The sequence below is a fragment of the Labrus bergylta genome, chromosome 20 (assembly GCF_963930695.1).
Source record: "Labrus bergylta chromosome 20, fLabBer1.1, whole genome shotgun sequence".
NCBI classification, from domain to species: Eukaryota; Metazoa; Chordata; class Actinopteri; order Labriformes; family Labridae; genus Labrus; species Labrus bergylta.
Window position 1 is genome coordinate 1946891 of NC_089214.1, and position 25914 is coordinate 1972804.

At 43.0% G+C, this 25914-nt stretch overlaps 2 protein-coding genes across 4 annotated transcripts; one reads left to right on the forward strand and one right to left on the reverse strand.

Moving 5' to 3' along the window:
• Positions 1-986: 986 nt before the first annotated feature.
• pcolce2b (procollagen C-endopeptidase enhancer 2b) lies at positions 987-10905 on the reverse strand. Its single transcript, XM_020651760.3, has 9 exons — positions 10494-10905; positions 10126-10234; positions 9429-9684; positions 7642-7766; positions 6277-6413; positions 6006-6169; positions 5105-5188; positions 3003-3170; positions 987-2691 (listed from the first exon to the last, which is right to left on the reverse strand). Exons 1-9 carry the CDS (start codon positions 10634-10636, stop codon positions 2561-2563), a joined length of 1317 nt encoding a protein of 438 aa, XP_020507416.2. The 5' UTR covers positions 10637-10905; the 3' UTR covers positions 987-2560.
• A 1762-nt stretch (positions 10906-12667) lies between these two features.
• On the forward strand, positions 12668-25910 carry u2surp (U2 snRNP-associated SURP domain containing). Of its 3 annotated transcripts, none has more exons than XM_020651752.3 (26): positions 12668-12756; positions 14733-14831; positions 14954-15065; positions 15194-15318; positions 15444-15514; positions 15879-15967; positions 16114-16149; positions 16263-16345; positions 16453-16618; positions 17633-17844; positions 18233-18276; positions 20569-20673; positions 20777-20843; positions 21456-21619; positions 21706-21868; positions 22422-22501; positions 22842-22929; positions 23027-23164; positions 23251-23440; positions 23532-23612; positions 23711-23762; positions 23881-24025; positions 24108-24218; positions 24307-24434; positions 24521-24730; positions 25381-25910. In XM_020651752.3, the coding sequence occupies exons 1-26, from the start codon at positions 12712-12714 to the stop codon at positions 25514-25516; spliced, it is 2940 nt and encodes a 979-aa protein (XP_020507408.1). In that variant the 5' UTR covers positions 12668-12711; the 3' UTR covers positions 25517-25910. The 3 variants fall into 3 exon arrangements, with proteins under 3 accessions (XP_020507408.1, XP_020507410.1, XP_020507409.1); XM_020651753.3 differs by having other exon boundaries at positions 12669-12756; positions 24545-24730; XM_020651754.3 differs by lacking the exon at positions 16114-16149.
• Positions 25911-25914: the final 4 nt, after the last annotated feature.

Sequence of the window (25914 nt, forward strand, 5' to 3'; positions counted from 1 at the left end):
TACATGCCATAAAAGCTGATTTTGCTTGATATGAACTCTGCGTTGATATTTGGAGTTCATTGTTGGTTTTGCCAACAACCAAGGAGCTGTCAGAGCACGCTACACATCTCCCGGTACAGGCTCTTGTGTTATCACGCATTGACTAGCAGGTCTTTCTGCATGCACTATCAAACCCCTGCAGATGATCCAGAACGCAGCAGAGCGACTGGTCTTCATCCTACCCAATTAATCTCCCACCACTGGCTCCCAGTTACTGCTCACAATTTAAAACTCTGCTGCTCGCTTACATAACAGCCACAAAAACATCTCCTCCTCCTTCCCTAAACTCTCTGATCCAGGTCTACACTCCCTCCCCCCCCACTATGCTCTGCCAATGAAAGGCGTCTGATCCAACCTTCACAACAGGGTCCTAAGTCTCTGACTAGACTCTTCTCCTCTGTCGCCCCCCGGTGGTGGAACAAACTACCAAACTCCATGCGATCTGAGTCCCTCTGCACCTTTAAGAAAAAGCTAAAGACCCAGCTCTTTCATGAACACCTACTAACTTAATGATGATTACGATATTTAGGATGGTTTTGATGCTGATAAGAACTCTCTAGAGCAGCTGTCGTTGTTGTGCTTTGCCTCTGGTCACTTCCTGTCAGCACCTCTGCGTCTGATCAGACTCAAAGCTGTTCGTTTGCACTTCCTGACGTTGTCTCCTCTCTAGATCTTTGCTCGTGTTGTTCTTACTCTCTGATGTCTGTCGCTTTGGATATAAGCATCTGCTAAATGAATTTTAGAATTGAATTGCAGAAAACTGATCTTTGGCAATTCAGATCTGACAGCAAGACACATTTCAACACAAACACCTTTTCCAGTCTCATGCTTCATACAGCAGCCGTGCAGCGAGCACTCTCTGCAGACCCATCAATCATACATTTATATACTTTGCCGTTATTTCATTTCCAGCCAGAAGGTCTTGTACAAAAAAACAGACAAGAGGAAAACGTTAGAGGAGTTTTATTTTCGGCAGATGATAACAATAAAATATAAATAATATTCACAGACTTTTCCGTATGAAAATAATTTCATTTCTTAGCTCTGCCTTTTAAAAACAATGCCAGTAAATCAACTAAATCAACTATGCTGATGTCGGCACTTCTGAGTCTCTAAACAAACCAAAGAGAATCATATTTGTTTCACTCAAAAAACAAGGAATCATGTTTATACTATTATTATTATTATTGCACTTTTTAGCCCACTTTAAGCTTCCAGTCCTGCCCGCTGAAGTTAACAACAGAAAACTAACTGCAGCTTTATAAAATACGCTTTAAAAAAGGATATCGGTCAGGCGTGTGATTTTAAAGGAAGAATACGCGACATGTTCCCTATAAATAAATCATAAATCCAGTCTGTCCTGTGTAAATGTGTCTCTGAGTCCTGACTGTCTACAATGAGGGAGAAGCTCGAGTCCCGCTGGCTGTGTTGTTGTCAGAGCCGTGTTTACATGGACGGGACGGCCGGCTCCTCCCCTTGTGTATAAAAGCTGTTTTAGTCAAGAACTAGAGAGAAGAAGAAGAACATACTCACTGATTATTTGGATGTTAGTAAGAGTTTTTAGATCACGCTCATTCTGTGTCAGTTTACATGAAATGTGAAGCTACGAGCTAACTAAAGAGCGCTAACATTAGCATGCTAACACAAACAATGCAGGACACAGGTGACTGTAGTTCGAGCTAAGGACAATTTTGTCCGCTGCTTGCACTAAACTCCTCCGTGTGAACGTGAGTGGAGGGGGTTTGGAGGTGTGTCGCTGGAGGAGAGCGGAGGCTTCAGTATGGAGGAGGCGTGGCCGAACAGAAGTTTGTTTTGGTTTCATGCTGGAGCTCAAGGGCGACATCTACTGGGTCAAAAGGTCGCACATTCTTCCTTTAAGACTATCTTTAATTAATATACAATTATATAATTAACTGATACAAGAGGAAAGAATTAGAAAATGTTGACGTTGGTAGTGCAATCTCAGAATTTAAAATGACCTTTCTTGATGTCACTCTGAAATGCTACCTTTGTGCTTGTTTGTGGTTTCTGTCACTGGTGACGAGCTAATCTCCTGCGAGGGGGCATGACGGGAAGTTCACAACACTTCAGCCATCTTTGTTACTGATGAATGATGCGTTCCATTTACTTCACAACTTGGATCTCTGAGCTGGGAATGACGTTGCACCCCAGTTAACCGTGTTCCAGTTGCGAGTTAGACAATCAACATGGACGCCTCAAAGAGTACCTTTGTTCCTTTTTTCAGAGATAAAATGGAACACACCGTAATCTTGGGTTGCAAAACAGAAAAACGCAGCAAAACTATAAATTATGGACGACAGGTGTGCTGCAGCAAAATGAATAAATACAGAAAAAGGATTTTCTCCTAGATTTAGTTTTGTGCTGACAGCCGTGCATTATGATTCAGTTTTTATGTGTTTGTGTAGTTAAGATGGAGGTTGAGTTTTTTGGGGGGGCTTAATCGTTTCCATCCACATACAAGCCTCGGTGTCCAGTCGAGATGGTCAGAGCTTCAGGAAACTCAGCATTGCTTGTTCTTCAGCACGTTGAGTCCTTTCTGGTTCTTCGTCTTGAACGCCATCACAAAGTGTTGAGGGGCGATCTTCCCCCGGCCGTCTTCGTCCACCTCGCCCATGAAGACGTAGTTCAAGCCTGGTGAAGTCACACAGAAAACACCTGAATGCAGTGGCGGAAACGGCAGAGACATTCAGGGAGGCCGTACATCAGAATCTCCTCACGGCAGGTCTGTACTCATATGTTTATACGCAGACGTATAAACATATAAAACAGGACTGTTTGGACTTTGAGTTCTGCCGCTCACCTCATACTTTGGGGATGCGCTTTATCGAGTGATGGCATGGGGAAGGGAGGCAAACTCAGAGCCAGAGGTTATTCAAAACAGTCAACCCCGGACCCTCATCACATCATTTTGTACATGCCTATCTGAAGACTCCAGCACTCACCTCTCCTGACAAACGGACACTTCTTGCAGAGGATTGTGATCTTGGTGCTCATGGTCTTTCCCGCCTGCTGGATGGCCAGATTGCCTTCTCTGTACACGTTGATGATGGAGACTGTGGCGTACATACTTCCTCCTCTCATCACTGCAGTGATGACGGTTCCAGTAATCACTGTCAAAGACAAACACGTACACACAGCGCCATTTTTAAAACACTAGTTTAAGTCCTTACATAAATATAAAATATGAGCCTTCCTCTAGAATTCAAAGTAGACGTTGATGCTACATAAAAGCTCACACACTTCCACATAAACGAGGATAAAACTGAGCAACAGATTCAGAAGTGCAGCTTAAATGTTCTGTAATCAAATGAAATAAAAAAAAAGGCAACTTGACTCAGGCTTTCATTCATCTGGCAGGGTAACGTTTAGGGGGTCAATTAGTTAATCCAAGTGTCTTAAAGGTCACATATCCTCCTCCTCTTCTTCAGTGTAAATAAGTCTCAGAGCTTCCAAAAACATGTGTGAAGTTTCTTGTTCTAAATCCACTCTGATCCTGTATTTGATCATGCCTATAAACCCCTCTATTTCAGCCCTCCTCAGAACAGGCTGTTTCTGTGTCTGTACCTTTAAATATGGAAATGAGCTGTGTCTGACCACGCCCCCTCTCTGGAAGGGCTTGGGTGTACTCGGTGCTTTCTCGCTCCATGTCCTATTGTTTACGGTGAGAAGGCAGACTCAGAGGGCAGAACAAACACCTAGCTGTGGGAGTGTCACCCACCTGGGGGAGGGGCTACTGTCCTTTGTGATGTCATGAAGGGAAAATCTCCAAACAGCCTGTTTGAGCACACATTTTCTGAAAAGTGGAGCAGGCTAAAGATGGAGAGGATGGACTTTTCTCATCATTGGGGGGTTTGTAGACAGACTAGAGACGCATATTAGAGTTAGAGGAACATGTGAAGTGTATTTAATATAATATGTGACCTTTTAAAGCTTCAGTTTAGCCTCTACAAACTGTGTCTCCTGTCTATTTTCTTGGGGGGGGGGATTCTGTATAAAAGCAACTCTAAAGGGTGAAGCTTCAGTGCTTGTTTAGTCTAACCAAGTTCCCAAAAAGAAAATTACAGTTGTTGTTGTTTTTCTGCTCACAGGAGAAAAACCATTGACATTTAACTGTGGCATCTTTGGAGCCAGTGAGAGGGCAGCTTCAGCATGAACACTATTCTTTACAATATGTCTGCTCTTTACAGTCAGCCAGTTTTATTTTCTGACAGGGATGAGAAGGTACTGTATATCACAGCATTACATTCAACAGCATCAACCGTTTTGACTCAAGGTGTTCATCAAAGGAACTCTTTTCTCCGCCTACTGTCTTGCCGCTTCACCACATCACACAGACAACTGTTTCCACATGCAACCACCACGTCGCTTTCTCTTTCCTCACTTCTCACTGCACATCCAAGTGAACTCTTTGACATGCCAATCGGCCACATGTGTGGCAAACAACTCCAAGAGAAAAAACATCAGAGCAGCAAACGGAGACCGAGTCGAAATCAACACGTTCTTTTATCAGCAGAGACAGAGTGTGTGTGTGTGTTTGTGTGTGTACACAGGAGGAAACTGTGTCCTATACACTCCTTCACTTCCTGAGAGGATGTTAAGGACGCCTATGAAAGGCACAGCGAGAAATCAAACCAGCTAAGACAGTGACATGATCAGGACTGATACCTGCTTGCTTGTTTGGGGAGACGCTTCAACAAAGAAGAAATATGAGGACAGAGTTAGTTACTGGTTTTGTGAATTTTTAGGGATTTCTTGAAGGTGGAGAGTGAGGGGGGGGGGTCTCTGATGTTTTTTAGAGATAAGTTCCAGAGGGTGAAAGCGGCATTGGAGAAGGCCGCCCTGTCCCCCCTCAGGACCGCTGGTTAGTCCTGCAGCTATGTGACCTTTAAAGAATCTGTACAGTGTAGGTTTGGACATTTAAGGTGAAATATGTTTCCACCAGCAGGTAAATGTTCTAATTATATGAAAAAGGCTGAAACACGTCGGTGACTTTGCTCAAGTTAGTAAAAAAAAAGAAATTGCAATAAACAGCTGATATTCTTACCAAAATTGCTGGAGCAGTAATTGCTCTCAAGTGTTCCTCGTCTTTTGCATTTCTGCTGGCACAGAGCCACCGAGTACTTTAGAGCTGTGGAGAGAGAGACACACACACACACACACACACACACACACACACACACACACACACACACACACACACACACACACACACACACACACACACACACACACATACACGCACACATACATACACACACACACACATACACACACACATACATACACACACAAAAAGAAAAGTTCATCTGTGTCATTGTGCCTGCCAGTGATTCAAACATGTGAGTTATGGCTGCATCTGTTTCTGCTGCGGTTTATTTACAGAATATTCTCAGTAGCACAAGAGGCTCTTCAAATTAAAGGCCGTCAACCTCGGAGACAATGTGCAGAAAATCTAAATAGCCGGATCGTGTGGCGAGGGAACATCTGTTTTAAGAGTTAGAGATTGTAAAGACTCCTTATAGGACAAGCTTCAAATAAATAAAATGTGACTGTTAAAACATTATTCTAGCTGGAGAAGGGAAGTTGGGGAAAGATAAGCCGAACCAGACGGTGTTATCATAGTCTGACATCATGGCAGAAAAGTGCCAAAATAACTTGACTTGAGGGGGAATGTTAGCATCTCTGATTCAGAATTTGTAATCACAAGCGTTATGAAGACGAATCCTGGAGGAGTCAAGTCGTATTTAAGCAGAACTCTTCTCTGTGTTCTGGTCTGTCCCAGATGTGAAATAAGAAGCAGACTTCAGCGGGCCCTGTTTTTTTTTAAAGTGACAGATGAGCACCATGTCTGCAGGAAAATTTCAGAAGTACAAAGCTAGCAAAGCTCCTCAGTCTTCATCACATGGAGACGTTAAAAGAGGTTTTTTACTAAAGTTGGTACCTACGTATGGGCCTGGTGGTGACGGGCTGTGTGGTCGTGGTGGGTGGTATCGTGGTGGTGGGGAATTTCTTCGGTCTGAACTTGTAGTGTCCAATGAAGCCGTCTGCGGTCAGACTGAGATCTGACAGGAACTGGATCAGGAGCTGGTTCCCGTCTGAGAACACCGGCCTGTGAAGAAAAACAACAACAAGCCGACTGAGCTTAACCCCAAGAGGAGGCAGAGCGATGGATGTTCAGTTCAGTGAAAGTTAAATCTCCAGGACAGAATCACCTACGCTGGGGGGCTGTCTCCGCAGTATTTCCCGATCCTCTTGGCGTCGTTGATTTCCGCCCCGTTGAAGATCGAGACGTGGTCGTAGCGGCAGTAGTTGTCTCTTTCCACATCGAACTTCTCAAACTTGACTTCAATGATCTGCAGCGGGGTTCAAATCACAAGGAGAGATCTTCTTCAATGAAGTGGAAGCTTTTTAAAGATTAACAGGATGAGCCGTTTGATTAAAGGGGTGGCTTATAATTTATGTGAAGATGTGTTTCTGATCCACGCCCCATTACACACTGAGCTGTCTTCAATTAGTACTCCACTGATTTAGCATTTCAATAAGATTCAAATTTAACACAGAAGAACAAGTATTCTTCCTCGTCTACACCCACATTACCCACAAAGCAACTCTAAACCACTGAACTTTCTGTCAGCACTTCTGGGTTTTAGGTTAATAACTGCTTTAAAGTCTTTATATGTGATTTTTTGATCCAGCAGATGTCGCCCTTGAGCACCAGCATGAAACCAAAACAACTCGCGCTGCATTGTTGTGTTAGCATGCTAATGCTAGCGATCTTTATTATGCTGGTATCTTCACACTGCATGTAAATTTACCTGAAATGAGCGTGATCTAGAAACACAGTTAAGCAGTGAGTACAGTATGTTATTCTTCTTTTCTCTAGTCCCTCAATTAAACAACTTTTATACACGAGGGGAGGAGTCAGCCGGCCGTCCGGGCGATGTAAACAAAGTGAAGATAGGACTCTGAAAACTCTGAAAACATCACAGACAGTGGGACTCGGGTGTTACACCCATTGTAGACAGTCATGACTCACAGAGTTATTTTCAGAGGAGATACTTGATTTATATATTTAAGGGTGAAACATCACAAATAAAGCCTTTAAATAACCAATCAGTGAGATGTGTAGAGAGTGAGATGATAAAGGTATCTTACTATCTGATCATTAAGGAAACATGCTATGTTGAAGTGCTGGCTTCTCTGACAACAATGCAGCAGCCAGTATGTCCTCCTTCTAACTTTAGATTCTGCTCCTGAATGCTCTGGATTTGTTTGGACCAGAGAAGGTAGGCGCTTTTAAGACCCCCCCCTCACGGCCGTTTTGGACGCCCCTCGGTTTGCCAGATATGAGAGCAGTTATCAGGTCAAACCAACAGGCGTTGCAGCGATGGAAGCGGGCAAGAGAAGTGGTTCAGATAGCTCTAAACATGGGGTGGTGTTAGGGCGGGGTTGATTAAAAACTCTAAACCAGTAGCTACTTTCCCTCAATCTGTGAGCCTGTAAGAGACATTTTCTATAAATATAACACTTTACATGTGACCTAAAGAAAATACAAGATGAGTCTGCTGTGATCCTTCTGACCTGGTTCTTTGGAGCCACTATGTGCCAGGAGCAGGTGACCCCAGCTGGGTAGTCCTTCTCAGGCCAGTTGGGTGTTTTGAAAGTCCCTGAGGGCTTATCCAACCTGCCCCCACAGTACTGCTCCCCTGTGGAGAAATGAGTTCAAAATTCAATCCTATGATCTTTTTTCCCGTCATTGTTTTAAAAGGAAGGAAAAGCGTGTACATTATACGATCCCGCTGTAAACCATGCACTGTAATCGGTGCCCTCGTTTGCCTTCTTTGTGATTATGTGTGTGCACCCCAGGGAAGGAAGTCACTCATTAGGCAGTTTAAAAAAAGACAACTCCGTCAAGCATCTGATAAACATCATGTCAATAACAAGCTCAGGCTGTTCAGACTGTCAGAGCACCGACTCTCTATGTGACTATGAGAAACACTCCACAACAACAAAGACCTGCTGGGGCGCCAGATAGCCTGGTGGTTATGTCACGTGCCCCGCATGAAGGGAGGCCATACTCCTCGTCGCAGCGCCCCGTGGGTTAAAATCCTACCTGGCCCTTTGCTGCATGTCATCCCTTACTCTTTCTCCTCCCACCATTTCCTGTCTCTCTTCAGCTGTCCAATCAGATAAAGGGGGAAATGGCCCAAAAAAAACAATATCTTTGACAAAATAAGAGCTTTAAAGGCTTTATATGTGATTTTTTGATCCAGCAGATGTCGCCCTTGAGCACCAGCATGAAACCAAAACAACTTGCGCTGCATTGTTGTGTTAGCATGCTAATGCTAGTGATCTTTATTCTGCTGGTATCTTCACACTGCATGTAAATTTACCTGAAATGAGTGTGATCTAGAAACACAGTTAAGCAGTGAGTACAGTATGTTATTCTTCTTTTCTCTAGTCCCTCAATTAAACAACTTTTATACACGAGGGGAGGAGTCAGCCGGCCGTCCTGGCGATGTAAACAAAGTGAAGATAGGACTCTGAAAACTCTGAAAACATCACAGACAGTGGGACTCGGGTGTTACACCCATTGTAGACAGTCATGACTCACAGAGTTATTTTCTGAGGCTATACTTGATTTATATTATATTTAAGTGTGAAAAATTGCAAATAAAGACTTTAAACAAAGACATGTTGTGCTGGAACAACACTCACAGTCGACCTGCTTGTGTCCATTGTGTGAGAATAGTTCTTCAAAAAGACTAGTTCATAGACATTGTCCCTTACAGCTGTCAAGCTCCTTAGGTGTACTGAGTAACCAGCCATTAAAATTCCACAAAAACAGGACGCAGGATTTTGCAACCCTCACAGAGAAGAAGAGGCTCTCTCAACTCTTAAGTGATGCTTCTGACCTGCGCTGCCAACCGAGGAAACGTCAGTGAGAAATTCCACATCACACTGCGAGAAGTGTTCAGATATTCCTCCCGCTTTGTCCACATGCCTGAACCTTCAACTCACAGCCTTGTCCTGGACAAGCGTGACACCTCAAAGGTCACTTTAAGACTGAGAAAAAATTACTCTTTTTGTTTTATTATGTGTTGGCATTGATAGCTAGTTTAACCTCACTCTCTGTTTGTGGACCTATGATGATTAGCTTTTTAAAACCCTGACACGCTCCCAGGCCAGCATCAGATTCCTGTATGGGGTGAAGTCATGGCTGAGACAGTCCCACCTGGCTCTGTCTTACACCTTTCAGTAGTGACACTATATCACTACATGGCTACAACACCTTTCCAGCTTTTGCCACAACATCAACCTCCAGATCAAGAGTGCCAGACCTCCTCCTCTCCTACATGTGTGCCTACCTCTCTCATGTGGGTGGGCGGCAGAGAAAACAGCCAGGAAGCCACTCCCGGCAGTGTTGGCGTCAGACACCATCTGCATGAGCATCTTGTTCCCCGTGGAAACCAGAGCGCCGGGCTTGAACGTGCCACAGAAGCGTCCGAGTCTCTGCCCGTGGACGTGGCCGCTGTAGACATCCACATAGTCGTAGCGGCACAGGTTGTCGCTCTCCAAGTCGATGAAGCGGAACGACAGGACCACCACTTTTCCCTCAGGGACCTGGGTGGGATTTACAGGAGGGGTTAAATTTCAATTCCACATAATTGTTTCTATTGAGGGCAATAAAATAAAATGTCCCTCTTCTGATTAGCTTTCTACTTCAGTGATGTCCAGAAAAACAGGATTTCAGATTCTTATAACACATTTTTGCACTAATTCTGACTTAGAGCAAGGGAATGCAACCCGGTCCTCTGCGAGCTTTCATGTTTAGATGTCGAGTCTTTCAATGGAGCCAGTCAGCTTGAAAGCTGCCTTGACTTGACTGCTTGCTGTGGTTCAGTATTTTTAGAAGGAAATTAGGAGTTTGGGGTTGGTGGCAGAGTATCATATTGTGCAGCTGTTTGGTGGATTTTCTATAAACAGTTGATAAGTTCTATCATCATCATCATAAGTACAGTGTGTGAGGAAAAGTAAAACGTGTGAATATGAAAGTGAACTTACTGTGATTCTCCACACACATTTGGTATTTGGAGGGTAAACTCCTGGGTATCCCTGGCTCCCAATCACTCCAGTGTCTCCTGTTATGTTTCCTCCACACGTGAAGGTTGGTCTAGGGGGGGAGAATGTTTTCTAAATTAAAAATGACATGCTTTCACAAAAACATCGTACATGAAAAAAAAAAACGCAAAGCCTGAATCTGCTTTAACAAAGATGTAATTCTATGCGCCACATGCAGAACAGACTGCAGAATGTGCCTCTACATAAACTCCACTCCACTGACGCTGCGTCCTCACAAGATCCAGTAACACCTTGCTCACTCCTCAAGCTTTTCAAATCAACAGAACAGAATAATAATAATAAAGGTATACCTCCGCTGAGACTGCGCGCAGACATCTGTCAAGAAGAGTAGACTCCATGCGCAGAAAACACTGCATGTTCTCCACATTGTTGGGTTAACGGAGCACACGCGTCGCCTGTTTTCGCCCCGTGGCATGAATGGCATTGTGTTCATCAGCTCACACGGTTTGGGTTTGGGGGGAAAAAGTAGCCAGGAGTTCCTGCGGGAGTTTCAGTAACTGCAAGCTGGAGCAGATGAATATAGCGTTTGTTCTTCTTGCGTGGAGGGAGGGACGTAGGCATAGAGGGTGCTGCCTTTTCCCCCCACGAAAAAAAACGATGAAAGAAGCGCTGGGAGGGTGTGAGGTCTTTGCATTAGTTTCATAATGCACCTGGCCTGAAAAAAAAAAGGTGGCAAGATTAAACTTGAGCCAAGAAATCATGCATGAATGATCTGGCATTCCTGGTTTGCAATATGTTCCCTGTACACATGGTAGAGATTTGATTTACCCCAAATCGTACAACTCATTTCATACACATAGGGTAGTGTTTGAATAAGAAGACAACTCTGGCTTGTTCTCTTAAACACGAATTTAAATGTCTTTTCCGACAGCTGAATTAAAATGATGTCTGAACTGGCCGTAGGCTGTCTGTCACAATAATCTGCAAAGGTACCAGAGATGAGTGAGGGCGTTGGAGAGCGACAGCACCACCTGCTGGAGACAATGTGGCAAGACAAGGCAATGCAAGTTCATTTCATCTTGTACACACCAGCCGATTCAAAGTGCTTTACACAGGCACTAAAAACATACCATACCATACATTCAAACCTTTCATAAAATAGAAATATGTGCGTGCATGTAAGAAATACTCAACACTTCTACAGAATGCGTACACCGTTCACTCACACTAGACATGTGTGCATGATCTCTGCATCACTGTGGTACAACACTGCCTCTCTTTTCTGCTCTTTACATTACTTTCTGCTATTGATCATACCAAGTCACTTTAATCATCACTTGTCACTTTATCTTGTCATTCTCTGCAAATACTGTCTCAACTCCCTGCATAGTTAACTTCATCATTTATTTTGTACTTGTATATACCCCCTGTTTTTATTTTTATTTATCTTATCTATTCTGTTTAATTTGTGTTTTGTATTTTGAGCTTTCTTGTCTGTGCTGCTGTAACGCCCGAATTTCCCCTCTGGGGATCAATAAAGTATTATCCTATCCTATCCTATCCTATCATAATCAAAAGGTGCAAACATGTAGACAGAAACATGTGTGCACATGTTCCGGGGCCTCATTTGACTCAAATTCAATAAACAGCTCCAGATGCAGTTTTTCTTATTTTAATGTAAATAAATTAATTATGGGGAAGTGCCTGTAAAACATTCACCCATTCAATTTTCATTTTGCAAAAAAGAGCCATAAGAATCATCAGTAGAAGTCGGTATAGAGCTCCATCAAACCCGATATTCATTCAGTTAAAGTTGTTGAAATTTCATGAATTAGTTGATTACAGTATTCTGCAAATTATGTTTAAAGCTAATCAGAAAACATTGCAAAAAAAACATCCAAAACAGATTTGAAAAAAGGGAAAGCCGTTATAATTTAAAAGGAACACAGATCTTTAACAAACCGAGATTCAGAACCAAATTGAGGGAACGATGTTTTACTGTGAAAGGAATCTCAACAGAGAAACTAAAGAATCAAAATCAAACATGATATTTAAAAGAAACATTAAAGCCAGTTTGTTGAATAAATATGTGGAAATATGTCACTGAGATACTGTTTTGTTTCGTGATCCTGTAACAAAAATGTATTGTGATATACTTTGTACTTTTTTGTATTTAATTTAATTTTAATTGTTTTTGAATTAAGTGTTCCGTTTTGTTTTAATTAATGTTTTGTGAAAAAAGGGCAGATATTATAAGATTAGTCTTCTTTCTGCTCCTTTTCATTAAAAAATTGAGATTTTATGTTTGTTTGAATGAAATACAATTTACAAATAAAATAAAAAAATAAAATTAATTAATAATAATAATAATTAATAAAAAATTATAATTCGTCAAAGAGAAGAAGAAGAAGAAGAAGAAGAAGAAGAAAAAGAAGAAGAAGAAGAAAAAGTAGAACAATCGAGCTTTCGCAGTCATCGATGATTCCGAGATCGACTGTGTTCGTCTGGAGTTTACATGTACCGCTATCTTCTAATCGATAGTCGATTTTTATTTTAGTTCCACAAAAGATGGCGGACCGAGCGCCTGGTGGCTCTCAGAAAGCTAGCGCTAAGGTGAATGTTCACTTTGTGTTTACACGAGCTGTTTCTAACCTGTTGGAATGAGAACAATGTAAATAACCAGCCGCGACTATTAACGAACATTTACGTATTCGTATGTTTGTTTGTGATGAATGTACGCAGCGTGTTTTAATGCAACTTCCGACGTGCTAATGCTAACATGCTAACCGTCGTCTCTCCGCTGAGTTAGCTCAACTATGCTAACGAGTTAGCCTCAACAAACCGGGGGGAGTGAGGACAGTTGACCCAGAAATAAACATATTCCTGGCGTTTTTCCAAAAGATGTTGATGCAGTAGTCTAAGTGGAACTCTTAACTTGATTTAGGTTTCTATTGTTTAATAGTTAATTGAGTGTTTTGGACTTGAGGCCCGAAAACGTTTCAGTCCCGTTACGGCTTCAGTCGGTGGCGCTGCAGCAAATTCCACTACGAGGAGGCCGCTGGGACGTTTCTGCTCCATGTTTTAATACTTTACTGAAGTCTGACTGCAGCTAAGTTGTTAATATGCAGCTTTGCATGTAAAATACATGATAAGTGACCATTAATGATAAGAGCAGGGATGTTAAACTCAGAATAAACAGTGAACCAGGTGCATGCTGTGTTTCTGCAGCTGTCAACAAAGGTTTCAAAACATCTTCATGATAAATTAATTAACAACTGTTTAAGCTTTCTGCAGCTATAAACAAGTTAAAAACACGACCTGCTGCTGCTTCCCCTTAAATTCACTCTGATTTCTCTACTTTTATTTAAACTAATTTCTGCTTATTCTGTCTTTTATTCTAAATATCTCCTGCTTCTAAATGCAGTTTGAAAGCTTCTGTAATCACCACGGGGATTATTAAAGTGTTTCTGATTTATTTAATATGTATTTACCTTCTTTAATGTCATATTTCACTTTAACTTTAATAAGTTTTTGCTTCTTAAATTTGGGTAACTCTTTGAACTAAGGTCACAATATGTGGGCGGCAGTAACTCAGTCTGTAGGGACTTGGGCAGGGAACCGGAGGGTCGCCGGTTCAAGTCCCAGTGCAGACCAAATCTCATAGCTGAAGAGGTGCCAGATCACTTCCTGAGTGCCGCCCCGTCACTCTGACATCTCTCCATTAGTGCATGTCCATAGGATCCTGTGTGTGTGTGTGTGTGTGTGTGTGTGTGTGTGTGTGTGTATTTCAGCCTATGTGTTTGTTGCATGACTACAGAGTGTAAAAACTTAAATTTCCCCTCACAGGGATCAATAAAAGTAAATCTTAATTTTCACCATTAAGTTGGGGTGGCTGTGGATCAGTGGTTTATCAGTAGAGTCAGTCGTTCCTCAACTGGAAGGTCGGGGGTTCAATCCCCAGCTCCTGCAGCCACATGTCCGATGTGTCCTTGGGCAAGACGCTTATCCCAGAGTTACTCTCGCTGCTTCCTCTGCAGGATTAGTTGCTTCTGATTGTCATTTAACACGGCAACCTTTACCATTAAGTGTGTGAATGTGTAGGTGTGACCTGCAGTGTATACAAGCTCAATTCCATTTACCAAATAACTAGTAGCATTTTAGCATGATTACTCAGTGTTAAGCGCTTATTAGTACCTTTATTCTACATGAACATACTTTAGCTAATAGGTCATGTACTTGGCTAAAATGGCCCACAGAAGCCTTTTTTAAATATATTTTAATCTACAATATTTCTTACCGATCAATAAATAAAAAATTGAGGCGACAATTTTAAATTCCAAACGACCCCACATGGGGTCGGGACCCATAGGTTGGAAAAGCCTGCCCTAAACATCCTCCTAATTGCTGCTTATTTAAAGTATGTTAGGATGGTGTTTTACATGACTTATGATCTTAACATGCTTTGCTTAGTTTGACTCTTATAAGCCAGGATCAGTGACTTGACTCTGAGCACAGTGAACAGAGTTCCAGCCTGTGTTTGAAAACATTGAAGTACCTTTTCTCAAACTGTTCTTTGTCGACATGAACAGGCGCTGCTTGAGAGCAAACTGAAGTCGTTCAGCATCGGCAAAATGGCTGTGGCAAAGAGAACCCTGAGCAAGAAGGAACAAGATGAGATAAAGAAGAAAGTAAGTGTTCACCTCGTTTGAGATCATCGCCTTGATTACATGTGTGGCCCTCGTCTTTGCATATTCTGAAGATGCTGCTGTGTTTGCATTCATTCACACTCTCACTGGTTTTCTCTGCATAGGAGGATGAGCGGGCAGCAGCGGAGATTTACGAGGAGTTTCTCGCTGCTTTTGAAGGAGGGGAGGGTAAAGTGAAGGCTTTCGTCCGTGGCGGCATTGCAAATGCAACGAAAGGTACAACTTGATCGATATATTTAACCTATTACCTGTTGGTTGGATGTGTTCTGGTTTTAGATCCCAGCATCTCAAATTCATGTCTTGCATGGAGATTAAAGTCAGATATGCTCTTACTCCATTTTCAGAGGAGGCAGCTGCTGATGAGAAGAAAGGAAAGTTGTACAAGCCCAAGTCCCGTTTTGAGACCCAGACGAAAAGCTTCTTGCCTTTGGACACCCCACCTCAGTTTTTAGCAATAGACAAAAGACATGTAAGTACTAACACAGTCGACAAGTAGCTCCTCCTGTTACTCATGTACGGCTGTATATTTTGTTTGTTCTGCGCTGATGTTTTTTTTTTTTTTTTTTTTTTTTTTTTTACACATCTTTATTTCAGTCTGCAAAGAAAACTAGCGAGAAGGAGAAGAAGAAGAGCAACTTGGAGCTTTTTAAAGAAGAGCTTAAACAGTAAGCGTCGACACATAAATCTATTCAAGTGTTTCAAGCTCGATCCAAAGACAACCGGACTCTGATGTGAGTCATCCTTGATGATCCACAGAGGATCTCTAGCTCAGTACACCTGAAAGTTTAGACTTGAAGAAGCCTTTCAGAGGAGGAGAGGTGAAACATCTTCAAGATCTTCAACCAGTCCCGTTGCCTTTGGATCAAGCTTTGAATTTACCATGACCTGGATGACTGAGTACCGACACAGATATTCAAGTCTTTATTTGTGTAGTTGTTTACACCAGCGGCTTCTATGTGTTTTGTTATGAAACCATATTGACCTAACATGCATTGTCTCTAATTGTAACCTTGTGCCGTTCTCCTGCAGGATACAGGAGGAAAGGGATGAACGGCACAAGATGAAAGGACGCGTCAGTCGTTTTGAACCTCTGGCGGGTGCTGATGGAAGACGTTCCTGTAAGTGTCTTCAAGTCTGTTTTCCAATTTACTAACTTCGCCGGAAAATGGTCCATGTCCTGCACGCCTTGCTCCAATCCTCCACAATCCCCCTTGTCCACCGTTTCCCCTGAAACAAAATTTATACTGCTTTCTGCTTTTTTTAGCGGATGGTTCTTCAAGAAGAAACCGTCCGTCCAGTGGTAATTTTGACTTAATATAGTGGCTGTGAATTATCTTCATCTTGCTGAGAAAGTAAGTTGTCCCCTCAGGCAGCAGTATGAAATCCTTGTCTCTTTTTTTTTTGTCTCTGCAGTTTTGGATGATTGTGCTCCAGGTTCCCATGACGTTGGAGATCCATCCACTACCAACTTGTATCTCGGAAACATCAATCCCCAGGTGAACATGAATGAAGTCTTGTGTGCTGCTTGTGACCTAAATTTGAAGGGCTTATGATCTGCCTTGGAACATAGAAATAATACATATATTGTCTTTTTTCTTTACAGATGAACGAGGAGATGCTGTGTCAAGAGTTTGGCCGCTATGGACCACTGGCCAGCGTCAAGATCATGTGGCCGAGGACGGACGAGGAGAGGGCTCGGGAGAGGAACTGTGGCTTTGTGGCTTTCATGAACAGGAGGGATGCTGAGCGAGCACTCAAGAACCTAAATGGTGAGAAAATGCATTTGATTAAAAATCCAGAATATAAGACACAGTCTGATTCTGGAGGATTGATTTCTATCGTGTTCAGCGTCTATTACAGCGTGAAGTTTCTGTGTCGCTCTTTTAGTTCGGTCTGTTTTCGCTTTGGAGAGTTAGCACTCCTATTAGCTACAGTACGGTAGTCGAGGTCTCAGCTTGCAGTGAAAGTTGTGAAGAATCCTACAGACCCTCGACACTCGAGTCGTGCTGCACACCTCCGCCGGTCCATCGTTGACTTTAATCTTTTCAATCCAACCAGCACTCCACAAGCTTTATTTACTGAACTGTATACCACCGTTTGCTTTAAATGCAGCGTCATGACCTCATGACGGAGAGAAGATGGTTAAAAGGGGCGGTGCCAGCCTCACAGTGTCGCTATGTTTCCCAGCACAGCTTGCAATACACAATGAGTGGGGTAGTGTTCCAGTACTCGAAATGGCCCCGAGACCACTTTTTGACTCGGTCTCAGACTGGGCAGACACTGGAATTTAAATCAAGACCACAACTAATGGGCTCTCTTTCTACATCATTACTGTGATTAGAAGGACACGGTTACCCCTGGTTACGGCTGCAACCTTCCTGTTTTTACGGTCTAAGTCAGTGACACGCCCCCTGAACACAGGACGATGATTTTTCTGTAATATTTATCGTCTTGGTCTTGTCTTGGTCTTGCCCTTCCTTGGTCGTGGTCTTGACTTGGCCTCGATCCCTAAATGTCTCGGGGTATGTCTTGCTCTCGATTAGTGTGTGGTCTTGACTTCAACACTAGAATGGGGGGTGAATTTTTGAATTGCGTCATGTTGCTTGCAGTGTGTGATGGTGAGGGCTGCGCTCACGTTAATGACGGCGCCCGCCTCAGTATCTTACACTGGTATAAAGGTCGCAGCCAACTTTCTAGATGAAAGATGAAAAATGTGTCTTGTACATAATTCTTACGGCATATGTACGTGAATAATTAGTGTATTTTTTTAACTCCCTTCACAGGAAAGATGATCATGAACTTTGAGATGAAATTAGGATGGGGCAAAGGTGTGCCCATTCCGCCCCACCCCATCTACATCCCTCCTTCCATGATGGAGCACACACTCCCACCGCCTCCCTCCGGCCTACCCTTCAACGCACAGCCCAGGGAGCGGCTCAAGAACCCCAACGCCCCCCTGCTTCCTCCGCCTAAAAACAAGGAGGAGTTTGAGAAGGTAACTCAGCATGTCAGCCTGGGATTGTCTCATGGGTTATTGCAGTGTGTGTTTTTAAGATGTTAGCCTGTAAAAAACGAGAAGCAGTGGGGGCAGCTTTAAATTCAAATGACAATGCATGATTAGTTTATGTTGAGTTAAAAGTTTTGCACTGTTTAAAAGTGTGCGTAAAAATGTAGAAAGAAATGTTAGCGTGTGGAAAATGCTCAGATGTGTTAGTGATACAGTCTCAGGGGTGTTTGGCCTTTTTTAGTAAAAACTGACAGCAGTAAAGGAACGTTGTTGTCTATTTGCACTTTTTTCAAATGCATTTTTTATATTTTTCACCTGTTGCCTTTTAACAATACTCACATTCTATGTTTATTATCTGATGTGACTTCATATACAGACTCTGTCGCAAGCCATAGTCAAAGTGGTTATCCCAACAGAAAGGTACATGTTTTTCTTTTTTAAAAATTGGTGTACAAACTTAGAAAACAAAACATCCCATAATGAAGCTGAAAGTTTGATCGGTTTGATCACCGCATGCTACAGGGGGCTGGTCAGTACGGGTGAGCAATGGTTGAGACTGCTGCACTCTGTCATGCTATTAATCCATACTAGAGTAACACTGACCGACACTTTCTGTTTCACACTCCTCCATCACTCACATTTCCTTTATGTATGTAACAAAACATCATCGTAGCACTTAGTGATCGTCGCCGTTTGGAGTCAGACGTCATGATTTAGCTCATCACTAGGCTTGGGCGGTATCAATCATCATCATCTTGCTGTTTTACCGGGGGATACGACGGTATTTGTAAAAAAAAAGCGATAACATTCACCGTTCATAACCTCGTTGCCGACCTATGTTTTGCTGTAGCTTCGCACAGACTCCTAGTTAGCGAGCTCTCTGCCTGACTCCACAGGTCACTACTTAACTTTAATTAGGACTCCACAAGGTTTATTTACGGAATATACCCTCGTTTTCTGTAAATGCACGATTAAAAGTCTCCCTCCTCCACTCTGATGTTAGCTTAGCACGTTTACCTATCAGCTTTGTCTCGACCTCCAATGTTGTGGCCACGGTAACCGGGGTCTACATAGGAGCTGACCCCTGCTGGTGCCTGCTGTGCACTACAACCCCTCACCTCAATACATTATTTTTGCGTCAGTTTAACAGAAGAAGTAGTGTTTGTATTTTCGACACTCTGGTGTACCTGAATACCGTGAAACAACCCAAGCCTACTCATCACACCTTCACTTCACACATCAACATTTAATTTAGCTGTTAGTAGCAACATGCTACTCCTCCACAGTCCACACATACATCACATTCTGCTGACTCTAGCTCTGTAGTTGTGAGAATCGCGCTCTCTCCGACCATTGCTCACTCGCACCGTCTACCCCCTTGGCCTCTGTCACTCTTATCGGGCGCTCAGTAAATCTGGCCCCCCTGCTAACAAATCCAAACTGCTAGCATTAGTCTATATATGACCTTTGACATTGGCCTTGGTGAGCAGCACAAGTTGAACTGTCTGCAGCAGCGAGGGACCTGAAAAGCCTCATGGGATGGATTGGGAAAGTATACTGAATTTTACCCCCGCCATTGGTACGATCGGCTCCAATACAAGTAAATGTGATCTGTGTTGTCAAATGAAAGACACCCTTTGTCTTGTTGGCCACTTGAGGCAAATTGTATGCACCAATAATGTCACATAAGAGTTTTATAGTGATCCCATTTGCACTGTACTCAGTCCTTACAAACTCCACCAGAAGTTTATTCAGGCCAACAATCCTATACTGCTTTGGTTCTTCCTCAGTGTACGTTAGCCAGGAAATGAAAGGCACTGTACTGACAACACTTTGAGTCAATGCAGTGTCTTGCTCTCACTTTCCCAAGTTCTTCAGCTTCACTTTTGTGAAACTTTAATCTAGGAAGATGTAAAAAAAACAAAAGAAAGAAAGGCTCCAGGCAGCGCTATGCTATGTAATGCTAATGTGTAGCATTGTAGGCATGTAACTGAATTCATTTATACACATTCTATCTTTACCATCACTGAATTTAAATTCTTAAATGAGTAATACAGTTTTAACTACTGAAACATCATCAGTTGTCATTTAAAGTCTTGATTTTTTGGCAGCATTGATGTTATGATTCGTAGGCTCAGAGGCTTTGTCACAGTTTAATTCATGTCTGGTTACATTATGCTCTTTGACAGGACTCCTCTGTGAAGATGTAATATTTAATCCTGCACTGTGAATCTGTAATAGACTGATATCCTGTATCCTAGAGGCCGACCGACTAATCAGCCAGCCGATAATATCGGCCGATGTTAGCATATCCAGTGGCTATCGGCTAATTTTATCACAGATATCATTAGATTTATTTACCAGTCGCATTAAATTTGAGTTTCATTGTATTACACTAGCAGTTCTCTTTCACCAGCAGAGGGCGCTGTATGGATTACAACAAGCTTTATCGCTTTATAAGTGTGTTGATATCGGCCCCTAAAATCCCACATCAGTCGGGCCCTTATCTTGAGTTATTCTAGTGACCCCCCCCCCCCCATGTGAAGCCGTGTCAGGATACAACCCCTGATGTTGTCAGTCAGGAGACCCCCTGCTCTGAGCGTAAATCCACCAGGCATGAATTAAACTACCAGACGGGCCTTTTTTTTTTTGTAGTGGTCAAGGGTCTGGCCAGTCTGAATCCGTTTTGCTTTAACTGTGTTTTTCTTGTAGGAATTTGCTCTCTCTCATCCACCGAATGATCGAGTTTGTGGTGCGTGAAGGCCCAATGTTTGAAGCCATGATCATGAACAGAGAAATCAACAATCCCATGTACAGGTCAGTTCAGCTGAAGACAATCCCTCTTATTGTTTTGCTAACTCTTTGCATGGTTGTGATTTGTTTCCTCATTTCATTTTGACTTTTTTTTTTCCTCTTCAAGGTTTTTATTTGAGAACCAGAGCCCGGCACATGTTTACTACCGGTGGAAGCTCTATTCCATACTACAGGTGAGAGCTTTATATCAGGGGTTTTCAGTCTGCATTCAAGTGAACCATGAAGCTCCTTTATCATCTGTTTTCATAACGGTTTGGGCGTCACAGTTTGGTGCATGCAGTCACACGATGAATATGTCCAAGTGGAGATAAAAAGACAACCACACAGCAGTATTCACACCTCAATCCAGGTGGTCATGGCTTGTTTGCTAACCGCTATTAAATCACAAACGCAGCCTTGTTACAAAGTCTCAGCCTGTGTGAACATTAGCCAGTCCAAGGTCCCTTACTTTCAGACGCGAGGGGTGATAACAGCGATGTGACTCACACTTCATAAAGATTGTGAATTTGATTGATTTTGGTTTTGTTTTCTTACACGAACCCCAGGAGGAATAGGTTAATGTTGAATACACTACAGGCTTCACCTGCTATCACAGGTAGTTCTTAACAACACTGTAACTTCCATGACTGTCGTTTCAAAATAAATTAGGCAAACCTAGAAATATAGACCGAACTGTGACCCCAAAAACTGAGGTCCAAAGCGAACTGTTCCACCCGTCAGGATCACAGTCCAGGAGGTTTTAACCGTTCTTTATTAACTGTCTTTTGTTTGTTTGTTTTGTTCAGGGTGAAGCTCCTGCCAAATGGCGAACAGACGACTTTAGGATGTTTAAGAATGGCTCTCTGTGGCGCCCGCCTCCTCTTAACCCGTACCTCCACGGTCCTTATGATGATGGCGAGGAAGAAGAGGAAGAGGAGGAGGGGTGCAAGAAAGGCTCTCTGAAAGAAGAGTAAGACCTTATCCAAATCTTAATCCGCATCCCGCTGTTGTTGTTGGTTGAACCTGCAGTCTGACGTTTTTCTGTCACCTCCACAGAGAGCGAGACAAACTGGAGGAGATGCTGCGAGGAATGACTCCCAGGAGGGGCGACATCGCAGAGGCCATGTTGTTCTGTCTGAGCCACGCCGAAGCAGCGGAGGAGATCGTGGAGTGCGTCACAGAATCCCTCTCAATCCTCAAGACCCCCCTCCCAAAGAAGGCAAGATGGAGCTCTTACTGCCAATTTCCACGTTGTCGGTGGGCGCCGTGGTCCGTCAGAGGCGTGCACTTAGGCGCCGTTCGCTGCAGCTCTAGTCAATGATCCTGTGACCACATCATGTGTCCGTCCGCTCTGTTTGAAATGTGCACAGAGTCTATATTTGACGGAGCTCGCTGCAGACACAGGTCAAGCTGAACAGAATAGATCCAGACAGGAAGTGCTCAGAGCATCTGGTCTTTTTCAAAATAAAACATAATATACAGACCTGATCGTATATTCCATCACTTTATCAACATTAAGTCAAAACAGCCACAGAATGAACAACAGATCATCCTCAGAGAGACAAAGCAACATGTTTGCTCGTTTTTCTCTTTAATCCCGCGTGATCTTGTAGTTCTCGCGTGATCTTGTGAACAGTAGCGGACCCAGTGGGGCGGGGCTCGCACTGAGCTAACTGACTGTGTGCAAATTGCAGGTTCCAGTCTGAATGAAGTTTACGGTCGACATTCTGGCAGGAAGTTTACAAAGTATTATTTTCTCTCTCACCTTTCAGATTGCGCGGTTATATCTCGTTTCTGATGTGCTGTACAACTCTTCAGCCAAAGTCTCCAATGCGTCTTACTACAGAAAATAGTAAGTTGCTTTATTTATTAAAATTTTAAACTTTAACTCTGCACTGTAATTTGTTTAAACTCTTTAAATTTCTTACTTTTATTTACTTTTTTTATTTAAATTAATTTCATTTAAATTATTTTTATTTGAACATATTCTGAGATTTAATGATTTCAGTGATTTTTACATTTTCTATTTTAATGTTTCTTTTCTTTCCACTTTGAATTGCTTTGTTGTTGAAATGTGCGACATAAATAAACTTGCCTTACCTTTAGTTTTTGCACTCTCAATTCATGCTCAGCTCACACAGACCATGACGTTTGTTTCTAATGTATTAATGCCTCTCTCTCTTTCTAAACAGTTTCGAGGCGAAGCTCTGCCAGATTTTCGCAGACCTCAATGCGACATACAAAGCGATACAGGGCCACCTTCAGAGTGAGAACTTCAAGGTACCAAATCCTTAAAGTCAACATAAAAAAAACAGGAGAATAAACCATCAGCAGGATGTAAACTGACCGTCTTTGTCTTTTCTCTCCTTTGTGGCAGCAACGTGTGATGGCCTGTTTCCGGGCCTGGGAGGACTGGGCTGTGTACCCGGACCCCTTCCTCATCAAGCTACAGAACATCTTCCTGGGTCTAGTGAATCTGGCTGCAGAGAAGGAGCCTCCTCCTGTCATTGTGGAGGTGAATAATCATCGTGATGTCATCAGAGTTCTTTACAAACGCTGTCCTGTCAGTCTCACTTATCTTTATTTTCTCTGTGTCCCCAGCCTGAGCCAGTAGAGGACATTGACGGCGCTCCAATAGGGGAGTATGTAGACGGCCTCCCGCTGGAGGATGTGGACGGGATGCCAATTGACGCAGGGCAAATCGACGGGGCTCCCATCGATGGCGCCCCTCTGGACGACCTGGACGGTGTCCCCATCAAGGCTTTGGAAGAAGACATCGATGGGATACCATGTGAGTAGCGTTGTTGTACGACGTGTCCTCACGTCAGCAGGTTTTGTTTAGAGGTGAAGATTTATTTTCTGTTTTGTCTTTTTTTTTAAAGTTGATCAGTCAAAGGAGGCAACCTTCAAAGTAGCACCCTCCAAATGGGAAGCAGTGGACGAGGCGGAGCTAGAATCTCAAGGTCAGACATCGAGCTAAAAATGATCTTCTTATTATTATTCTTTCTTCTTCCTCCTCCTCCTCCTCCTCCTAACCTGGTCTTTTGTTCTATCTCCTTAGCTGTAACAACGTCAAAGTGGGAGATGTTTGAGCAGCCAGAAGAAACCAAAAAGTGAGTTTTTATTTACAGATTTTACAGTATTGGAGTATTTTATTTTATTTGTTAATGATTTGCAAGAAGGGCCATGCACCCTTAAACGTTTTTTTATAAACTGTTTCAAACTCTGAAGGGACGATGACAGCGACTATGACGACAGGAGCCCCCGCTCAGACGATAATCAAAGCTTCTCCAATCCTGCGAGAGACGACTCGGATTACAAGGCCAAGCAGTCGGAAATGAACGAGGAGAAACGCACCAAGCTCAGGGAGATAGAGGTACTGTGACATACCGTTTGTGTGTGTGCACATGTTTTTGTTTGAGCACCTTGAAGACGTTCATAGTGTTGTGTTCTCCCAGGTTAAGGTCATGAAGTTCCAGGATGAGCTGGAGTCTGGGAAGAGGCCCAAAAAGCCCGGTCAGAGTTTCCAGGAGCAGGTGGAGCACTACAGGGACAAACTCCTCCAGAAGGTAACGAGTCGTTCTCTGGAGATCAGCTGATGTCATATAACGAGTGTGCACCTGTTGTAAAAACAACTGGGTGTTGTTTTTATTGTAGGAAAAAGAAAAGGAGAAACTAGAGCGGGAGAAAGAGAAGGAGAGGAAAGAGAAGGAGAAAGCTGACGCCCGGTTGAAAGACTTGAAGAAGGAGAAAGAGAAGGAGGACACACCAACAAGGAAAGAGAGGTGAGATCAACAGCTCAGCAGTGTCCCGCTTTGATAAATCAGGTTTCAGAGGATTAGTAATGAGTTTGATGTCTTGCCTTTTTAAGATATCGGGTCTCTCTGATTCCTAGGAAAAGGCGCCACAGTGGGTCGCCCAGCCCCTCGCGGAGTAGCAGCAGACGAGGCCGCTCGTCCTCTCCTCGCTCGGAGCGGTCGGAAAGATCAGAACGCTCCGACCGCTCCTACTCTAAAGACACATCGTCCCGCACTGCTCACAAAGACTCTCCCAGATCCAGCACCAAGAAGTCATCAAAGAGGTAAGACGCTCTGCCTCTTCACTCCTCGTGTGGTTTAAATGTGACGCTAAACGCTTTATTAGTGTCTGTTGGTTTAGGAAACTGAAATGTTAAGATGCTATAAAATGTTGAATTTAAATAGATAGATACTTTATTGATCCCGAGGAAAGTTCAAAGCATCCAGTAGCAGGTTACAAAGACATGACATGAAACATTTGTTACACATGCATATATATTAACCTGAAGAAAAGATTTAAAGAATACCTCTAGATGAATCAAACTTAAACTGTGCAATTAAAAATAGACTTATACAAGAAATGTACATAACCTGTGCAGGGATAAGAACCTAAACCTAACCTAAAAACAGGTGAGGAAAAAATCTGGAATTAGACCTGAATATAAAAAATAAAAAAGTGTTGACCTTCTGAAGTTGTGGTGTATCAATGTTTAAAAAGAAGATAGTCCAAAAAAAACCCAGATTTAACACATTAAATAACAGGCAGTGCAAACATTAAAGGTGCAATTTAAATAATTGTGAGGTTAGGTTGTTATTTTACGTCATGGTCAAAAACCTCTTTGATTATACCGACCTACCTGACAGAGACATTACTCCCCCACGTGGTGAAAAGTTTAACCAAAACAAAATACATGTCGCTTCTTCTCTCCACTAGATCCCCCTCGCCTCGCACACCCAAACGGTCGAGGAGGTCGCGCTCCAAGACGCCCAAGAAATCAACAAAGAAGTCTCGCTCCAAATCAAGGTCGCCTCATCGGTCTCACAAAAAATCAAAGAAGAGCAAACACTGACACGTCTTTTCCTTTTTCCCGACCTCCAAACCAGCCTCCCCTCCCCCGCCTCCCCTCCTCTCTGCGCCGTGTTGTATAAAAATAAAGGATTGACTGATTGGGCAGCTGAAGATCTCTGCCCTCATGTTAATGTATAGACGATGACGAGTGAAGGTCTTGCATGGGGTTGCCATCTGGTGTATCAAACGGATGGGGGCCGTTGCTGTTTTATATTGTACAAAAAAATAATGTGCTTGTGTGTCCTTAGCCCCGCCCCCCTCCCCCCCATCATCACCTCACAATGGAATTCATCCATGTGGTAGACCACACCTCAACAGAGTGTGATGACTGTAGTCATATTCATGCTGTCATTTTCTGTTTTTGTAGTTCACAATAAAAAGGAATTCCTAATAAACACA

Coding starts and splice junctions, on each gene's coding strand:
- pcolce2b (XM_020651760.3), bottom strand. CDS start 10,636: ATGAACACAATGCCATTCATGCCACGGGGCGAAAACAGGCGACGCGTG. Junction 6,414..7,641: donor TAGTGGCTCCAAAGAACCAG/GTCAGAAGGATC, acceptor ACCCCGCTGCAG/ATCATTGAAGTCAAGTTTGA. Junction 6,170..6,276: donor TGCGGAGACAGCCCCCCAGC/GTAGGTGATTCT, acceptor TTTTCTTCACAG/GCCGGTGTTCTCAGACGGGA.
- u2surp (XM_020651752.3), top strand. CDS start 12,712: ATGGCGGACCGAGCGCCTGGTGGCTCTCAGAAAGCTAGCGCTAAG. Junction 22,502..22,841: donor GCGTCTTACTACAGAAAATA/GTAAGTTGCTTT, acceptor CTTTCTAAACAG/TTTCGAGGCGAAGCTCTGCC. Junction 24,731..25,380: donor ACCAAGAAGTCATCAAAGAG/GTAAGACGCTCT, acceptor TCTCTCCACTAG/ATCCCCCTCGCCTCGCACAC.